The sequence below is a fragment of the Tigriopus californicus genome, chromosome 6, assembly GCF_007210705.1.
Source record: "Tigriopus californicus strain San Diego chromosome 6, Tcal_SD_v2.1, whole genome shotgun sequence".
Classification (NCBI taxonomy): Eukaryota; Metazoa; Arthropoda; class Copepoda; order Harpacticoida; family Harpacticidae; genus Tigriopus; species Tigriopus californicus.
Window position 1 is genome coordinate 8,607,447 of NC_081445.1, and position 8,441 is coordinate 8,615,887.

Consider the following 8,441-nt stretch of genomic DNA (forward strand, 5'->3'; position numbering starts at 1 on the left):
ATTGTGTTTCACCCACATTTGTTGTTTTACTACAAGGAAGAACTGCGTAGGTGTCAGTAACGCATTCAAGCTTTTGGTTGTAATTGTGTCAAACATGATTTCTTCGCGAATGGGAATCTTGCCATGGCTTTCAAAACTCAGTAATAAATGTGTTATGCATTTAGGCCCCATTTGGGTCTGAATCGTAGATGTATATGAAGGAAAGAGCTTCGCAATATAAAAAGGTGGGAGCTGAGTCTGATTATGCAAAACGTTCTACTAAATTTGTCACAGGAAAAAAAGCATATACATACTATTTTGACCACAATAATGGAAAATGAGCTTTTTTAATAAGTTTTTGTTCTTTTTAATAAACGCATTCATCAAAATGTCGAAAATAGAGAAACTCAGAGACTTGAATGAGCTCAGTTCTGGACAAACACCTAAGGAAGGAGCTGTAACGAGGGTAAAGAGGGTGAGATGTCGATAAGACTTGTTTTTTTTGGCAATCAAATGCCCCATGTAATGACGATTAATTTTTGAGAAACAGGTTAGACTCGTCACCCTTCACCTTTTTTAGCAGATTTAATCTGCGTTATTGGCAATGTGATCTTAAAGCACATGTGCTAATTGACGGATCACAAAACGAAACTAGCCATTGATCTGTTTCACTTGTAGCATAAACGTATAGGGCTTGTCAAGTGAACGGGTTCATGAACAACTGACGTTATTCCATGGAGTAAAATCAAAGACAACATGCCCAATCACATTGCACGTTACATACATTGAATTTTGACATTTATTACATTTTACTTGCTCGTCTTAGCAAATGTTATTGAGGTATTGAGCCAATTGGATAGTGTATTCGCGGAATTACACCAAACATGTTCAATATATTGGGTCGTGTAACGCACCTCAATCAAAATCACTCGATTATTGACAATTCAATGGGCGCACGGTGCCAGTTGATTGTGATGTTTGTCTTAGTTGTCTCTCCCCGAAATGCCCAAAATCAGGGTGCCGGACCACATTTTCCTCTGAATCTCCTTCACTTGACATGCCCTATGAGATCCAATTTGGGAACATTAGTAACAAAAAAGGTTTGTCAATGAACCCCTTTCGATTTTGGATTGCTAGGGGTCAAAGGATTGAGCCTCGCCCGGCCACGACCATCATCCATATCCATTTCTGGTAGGGCTGTACCATTCTATATCAGATTAATTCTCCATCTTTGAGGTGTGACTAGTGTCTAAAAAAGCTTCCCTCGGAATCAAAGCGGAGCAATTTTTTATATCAGGAAGCGGCACAAAACATTCACACCACTTTCAATTTCTTTCTTGGTGGAGAAAAAAATAGAGAACTGAATAACGCTCAAAAATAGGTTCAAATCTTTCATGGGCCAAGGGAATCATAATAATACCTTTGTGCATATCTTTTGATTTCCTTGAGATGTTATGATGGCGATTTAAGCAGTTTTCAAGACTTCTGCCATTTTTACTCTTTACTATGGTAATTGTTAGAAGGCGGATTTGAAAGGGACTTTTTGAGCCATATAATGTCATTTTGATGTATCCAAAATAACGATAAAAATGAAAAAGGTTTCCTATCTTGAAATGTCACTTTTGATAGTCATGTTTGCAACAAGTAAGGTCTGATGATTATTTGATTTGTTGTTGCTCATCAAAATATTGAATTGTTGGCATTGGGGCTTACTTTGCACCCTTGAGCAAGACTGGACCTACCTTCATTTGTTGTTCCCCCACATAATCAACACTATCGAACGATCCAAAAGAAAACATCCTGGATGCTTCCAATTTTAGTTCTTATCAAACAGAGCTAACCGGAATAGTAAAACTCGAGGTGTATATTTTTTGCACATATTTATATTATATTTGCCTTGCACGAATGGATATTCTAGAAATTGTATTTACAACCTAACTTATTTTCTTGTCACATCTATGTTCATACAATGCCTACAATTTCTAGTCCAACAAAAAAAACACACACTCAAGGAGGTGCTATCCAATTCTTCTGCCATGTGTAGAACTTGTTTTCCCGACATTAAATGCAATTTGAAAGAGCTTATAGTTATATAAAGTAATTTTACTTTCAAAACTTGAAAGTTTTGAAAGCAGTGAGCAAAGTCAAGTTTCCTTGAACTAATGTAAAATTGCTGTGTAGGTGAAATAGTGCTTATACAATGCAAAATTGAGGAAAAAAATTCCATTGCGACGTTTTGACGTCCCAAGTTTTTTCAGCTAAAACTTTCAAATCCGCCCTCAAATAATTAATAAGTATTCATTTTGTTTTAAAGTCATGTTCAAATCATGAGCGAATGTGATCAAGTGCTCTTTGTAAATTATGTATTTTCGAATGCCCTCAATTGCGAAAAAAATTTCGAGTGAGCAATTTCACCAGAAAGCGTCCACGAGAACCCTTTTCTTTGAATTAAGGTTCAGACTCAATGTCAGTGTTCTAAAAATGCTTTTGTTAGAGAAAAAAATATTTTCTTGTCCCAAGTAATAGGGCATATTGAGCAATTCAAACTAGTGCGAAAACAAGAAGTTGACATTTATACTTTTGCTCCATGGAGTCATCAGATCAACCTGCATCGTGCTTGGATAAAATTTGACAATTATTTCAAATAACACTTTTCTGAGCGAATGATTTCTGAATAACTGGCTGTGACACATGATAGTAGTAAAATGTCGAAACTACACCAAAAAAGGTCAGTATTTGACTTTAGTGATTTAGCGATTGACTCTTGATTGTTAAAAAATTTAGTTAGTTAACAGTGAGTGTTGGTCTTTGCTTTTCATCTGTCCACGGAATACGACAACAGAACTCAAAACCGGAACATCTAACAAAATTTGTCATTGTTTTTCCTTTACTTTACAATCCTAATACAAGTCTTAAAAAATATTAAACGAGAATTGTTTTCTGCTGATATTTCGGTTTCAGTAATGGCTACCAAAACCCAAAGCAGACAATTATATTAAGATTAATCAAGTCTTTGTTTTTTTTTTCAAAAAGAATCAAGTTTTACTCCAATGACAACGCTCAATCTTCGAATACTTGGCGTAACTCGTGGTTGCTTATTCTATTTGTTGTACCACGAACTTGTAGAAATGTGGACTGTGAACAAGCTTCCTGCCACATTGGCCTGCTCTTGGTCATTGTGACTTTGAGCATGGAATGCTTTGAATTAAAGTAACAAAATAAGAAACGCAGATCACTTCAATTGAAGGCAAGTCATTTTTCTATCATTTACCTGTAAAGTGGTTGTTTCAAACTTATATTGTCAAAACCTGATGCAGCTGACCAAGAGCAGGCAGAAAATTTGAATGTTATATATTGTTTACTGGATAACTTTGACCATGTCTCCTGAGTTCCGTAAGCATAGTTTGGATCTCAAATTTGGCCAAGTTCATCTGGTCAACAAGATCTTGCGGTCGTGGGAAGTGCTTATTTGGAATAAAGTGAACGGTTTAGAAAATAAGAAATGATTGTTTCCGTTCGCAGTCCACATCTCTAGAAGTCCGTGGTTGTCCATTCAAAACATTTCGCAAGGTAGTAAATGTGCAACATTGACAACAGGGAAATAGATCAGATTGTCGCGGACCCCAGACATACCGTGTATCATACGTATGTAAACTGAACCTTGACATGAACCATGGACTATCTGTGGAAGCTTGCTTTGGAACGTGTTTGACTCGTTTGTCAGGAACGCGATTGTTCCATGTTTTAGCCTCTAGAATATTTAAAAGTCGGTGGTTTTGATAGAAACCTTAAATCGCTCCAAATTTAGACATGGTTTAATCGTACAATCTGTCCACACATCAACTTCAGCAGGAACAAAATTGGAGCAAGTAAACTTTTATTGGCTTGCCAGATTCAAGGTCACATAAAGTCAACGTGTTCTCACAACGACATGATTTGCGTCAAAGTCGGACATTTTAAGACCATTCCAAGCCTAATCAAAATGATATATGGAGTACACTACTCACATGCATTCAATAGAAGGAAAATCAATTTAAATTCAGGTGGTGATTCTTCATTTGACATTGACACAAAAACCCTCTAAAGTTCAGAATTAAAAGGCACCTATGGCATATAGAAAATGATACTAACGGCTGCTTAAGGGCCTTAGAATGCATTGAGTAATTTATGTCAAAATCTCTATTAATGCATTAAATAGTAGTAATTGGTTATGTTATCTAAATATACTTGGGAGTTAAAGAACGAATATCGTATTGTCAAAGTACAAAAAGCAACTCCAAATAAAAATAAAATTGCATCCCGAGAGTTATTAGAAAAAGGACACGAAGTCAATGATGAAGTTTAGAAGGGGAAAATGCAGTATTTGAAGTGAAATAGAAGAGAGTCTGTCAGATGGACTTTGATGAAATTTCAATTGAAAAAGTGACGAAGGATCCTCATTTCATCATTCGTTTCAAATAAAAATGCTATTTTTTGTGCATTTTAAGGGGAATAGTTCTTCTTTGTAAAAGTCCCAATTTTTGTAAAAAAAAAGATGCATATTTAAGAGGAGCTCACTCATGGCGTATAAGTAAACTCTTGATAAGTGTCATGAGTACCACCGTGTTATAGTTATAGTGGCTTATTTGACTTGTAGATTCATCAATATGTTATTGTTGTCAATAAAATATCGATTTGAATAACGTTTTGTTTATAGTTTTGCACGTATAAAGATTCGTTGTTTTTGTCACTTCTGGACAACCCTGTTTTTGGACATGGGTTTCCAAAGTGTCCAATCCAATTAGTGTTATACAAATCTAAACACTTTTGAGATGATTGTATTATTGTATTCGCTAAGATTGAGTGCTTAATGCTTACCAAATATCTTATCATCTTCATCATTGCAACGATCTAAGAAGGACAAACCTGAAGAAGGTAGAATGGAACCGGAAATTCGAGGAAGAAATCCTTTAACATTATTGCACTATCACATCCTTCGTCCAATAATTACGATTTCCGAGAAGTTACTTTTTGGAAGGTGACTAATGAACTCTTCCTAGATTGTTTGTTGAGAAAAAGCATGCGTTTTTCGAAAGGGCGGGTAGTTCGATCTATTCCTTTTTTTTCTTCTACAAGCTTTTAATTAGGGACGAGCTAATTAAAAGAAAATACCACGCCATCACGAACTACATCCTTGAACAACAAACAGCGAAAAAGTGAAGAAAAGGTTAAAGGATTATGCGGTCATGACTTTTTGCTTTTTTTAAACATCAGATTGAATAATTGCAGTGGTTCACTAATACCACAGTAAAAGGCAGTTACTTTCGTTTAATCAATGTTAGTAAAAGAACGTCAAATCAGTTTGAAACAAACTTGACTTGTGTGGATTGTCTATGGCGATTTTAACTTCATGCCTAAAATTGAATGATAAAAATGCTTATACCTATGGTCGTTACAATTTCTAGAGGGATACATCGGACAACAAGTGCTTCACGAGAGAAAAAAGCATCCTCCCAAATGTCTTATAATCACCATGATAAAAAAATATCTATTAAGGCGTTTCCGTCCCTACGCAAATTGCCAACCTTCAGCTGGAAATTTCAACGTGCTTTTTCTTGAAACATGCATAATGTTCAGGTTCTTCCCTAAACATATTTATGGAATGAATAATTGGAAGTTTATCGTACAAAAATATTTTACCATTGATTTCTCCAAAAAGATGAGGAAAACGGTGATTTAGATCGGAGTAAATCTCGCAACCTCGATCCCTTTGGAGGCTTGTGCATGGTCACTTTGGACAGGTAAAAATAAAAGTAGAGTTCGAAGCAAAATGAAGACATGCTTTTATTATGGTCTGATTTTCGTGATTTGTGACGTTGCAGCCCAAAAGAAGACCGAGTCCTTTAAGCTAAAACATTGCTCGTGCAAAAGAAGGCTCGCTTCCCAATCCGATGTCTCCGCCGAAATTAATTGCGAAAAACCAGTCAGGTTTCTGAGAGTTCTTTACCTTTTTACTTTGTTGTGGACTAAGCCTTGGTTATCAATTACTTGCAAAAAGCATTGTCCAAATAAGCTGAAAATCAAACCTTTCCAACATAATTACGCTAATTATACATGGAAGATACTGATCATATTATACATATGAACTATTTGACTACCAACTCAACGTACACTATTGTAACTCAAACTTCAATTGCTGTGTAGGGAGCGATATTCCTTTTTCCTATTTTTTTTTTACTTAAAAATTGATAAAAGATTGTCTATAGGCTGGAGGAAACCACATGCAGTGAAGATGCTTTCCATCGAGGTCCAGGACAAAAGGTCATCGGGACTTGTTTCTATGGTGACACCGAATCCGAATCCCACCAAACTCGGCTTTATTTCGAGGGCATTTCCGAGAATCTCGAGGCTATGGCCGAGGTCTATCCAGATTGGACCATGAGGATATATTTCAACGAATCCTTGAGCAAACTAACACTCCGAGACATCTGTGATCTCGCTTGTGAACATGACAATTTGGATCTGTGCCATGTTGGGAAGCTCCCCATGGGACCGGAAATCGACGATGTCACACTCAGTAATATGTTTCCTATGATGTGGAGGTTCTTGCCACTTCTGGATCCACAGGTAAATATGAAATACATCCTGTAACATCCTGTAACTCGAATATTTGGCATTACCTATATTTTCAATCCCCGGCTTAAGATTAGATCATAAATGTCAAATCTTAATGTAATCCTTCATTAACTTTGTTTGTCTATGTAAAAAAGACGATTTGTGTTTACAGGCATGTGCATTCATTTGTAGATGCAAAAAAAACTGATTTTTACTTGGTTTTCCTTACAATTAAGTCATTTTGTACTGATGGGACAGATATTTTCAATGACGTTGCAATATTTTCTCAACCCAAACAAGAATAATAGAAGTCGAACAAAAATGCTAATGAAATTGAATAGTTTTACTTTGTCTTTACCCACTCTAAGTTCTCCAAGCGGTTATTGATCAATGATTATGCACATAGCGGTTATCATTAGAGGGCAAAAATTGATCCATATTTGAGAGTTAAATTTAGAGGATTCATTTGCTGAATTAAGAATCGTTATATTTCTAACAAAAGAACGTGTTTTTTTAAATGATTTAAAATGATTGACGAATTGTTATAATAAGTTATTTATCAAAATTCGAGGTCCAAATTATTTCTGTAAACTATCTTTTGGTGAAAATCCGTATAACAGGTTAAAATCAGTGACATTCTAAAAGCTTTTTTCCCGTAGACGCAGGGAATAAGCTCCAATGCAAGAATTTTTGTCACAACCAATCATTGAAAAAGACAAAACTGAAAAGAATAGAGTTGCCAAAAAGAAATCACATTAAAAGAGAACCTGGCTAATACTTAATTTCGTTACCAAAAAAAGTGCCGTAATATTTGTACACAAACAACATCTGCAATTGTTCACTTCAAGGTGACAATATTCTTATCCCGGGATTTGGATAGTGTGGTAAATCGACGGGAAATGGCTGCTGTGGCCGAATTCATTGAATCTGACCATGTCCTTCACATCATGCGAGATCACCCCAAACACGAGTTGCCCATCATGGGCGGTCTTTGGGGTTGCAAAGTATCCTCCACCCTCGACAAATGGAAACAGATCTGGCCTCTAATGCTGCAAGATGAAAAAGTCGTGGATTCCACTATTCATTATGGCATGGATCAATACGCCTTGGACAAGTGAGTGCTTCATTAATCAGTTATGCAGGGATATATAATACACGCCCCTTTTTTGTAGGTACGTTTGGCCTTGGGCCCAAGAGTTGGCCTTGGTTCACGATTCATTCAACTGCGACAAATTCAGGACTCCATTCACCCGAGCGTTTCCGACACAAAGACTTTATGAGCTGAACAACTTTGTTGGGTCCATCAGATATTCACCCGAATATCAGACTTTATGGGAAACCTGTCCCGAGAATTGTCGACCCAAAGACCATCCTGATTGGGAATATTGCTAACCGTATGTTTGTAAGGGGGATATTCTATTATTTATTGATACGCTTCACGGCACGAGTGTACCTTTAAACTGCAGCACTTCCAATGGATTAATAGTTTAGTCCAAGTAATGAAATTATTGCGATACCTTTCCCAAATTTGAAGAGGGAACGTAACTTTGTTGCAATTGATCACAAATCAAAAGAGATGCTTTCAATGTAACAAATATATGATGGACTGAATCAAAGTAAAACCGCCTACAACTAATTTCAATCACAGGACTAAATCCGAGGTTGAGGGTTAAAGTAGCTGTACATTGCGTTCGGTTTATTGGTCCATTTCAAAGGAAGCTCTTTCTTTGGCTTTCCATCATTGTCTCTGTATGTGGACTCCCATGGGCCAATGGGACCCGGGAGGAACGTCCTCTGACTCCTCCTTCAATCGACCCATTCGACCTCTCTTGCCCTTGAACGCAGGCACGACCTCTAACGAGAGAGAC

At 36.7% G+C, this 8,441-nt stretch overlaps 1 protein-coding gene across 1 annotated transcript; it reads left to right on the plus strand.

Moving 5' to 3' along the window:
- The first annotated feature begins 5,742 nt into the window (after positions 1-5,742).
- Positions 5,743-8,003, plus strand: LOC131881961 (uncharacterized). Its single transcript, XM_059228961.1, has 4 exons — positions 5,743-5,946; positions 6,225-6,585; positions 7,422-7,687; positions 7,746-8,003. Exons 1-4 carry the CDS (start codon positions 5,789-5,791, stop codon positions 7,963-7,965), a joined length of 1,005 nt encoding a protein of 334 aa, XP_059084944.1. The 5' UTR covers positions 5,743-5,788; the 3' UTR covers positions 7,966-8,003.
- Positions 8,004-8,441: the final 438 nt, after the last annotated feature.

What these genes read in the sequence shown, in the direction of transcription:
- LOC131881961 (XM_059228961.1), top strand. Translation starts at nt 5,789, where the DNA reads ATGAAGACATGCTTTTATTATGGTCTGATTTTCGTGATTTGTGACGTT. An exon ending in TGCCACTTCTGGATCCACAG is followed by an intron (nt 6,586 to 7,421) that starts GTAAATATGAAA and finishes GTTCACTTCAAG; the next exon opens with GTGACAATATTCTTATCCCG. An exon ending in GATCAATACGCCTTGGACAA is followed by an intron (nt 7,688 to 7,745) that starts GTGAGTGCTTCA and finishes CCTTTTTTGTAG; the next exon opens with GTACGTTTGGCCTTGGGCCC.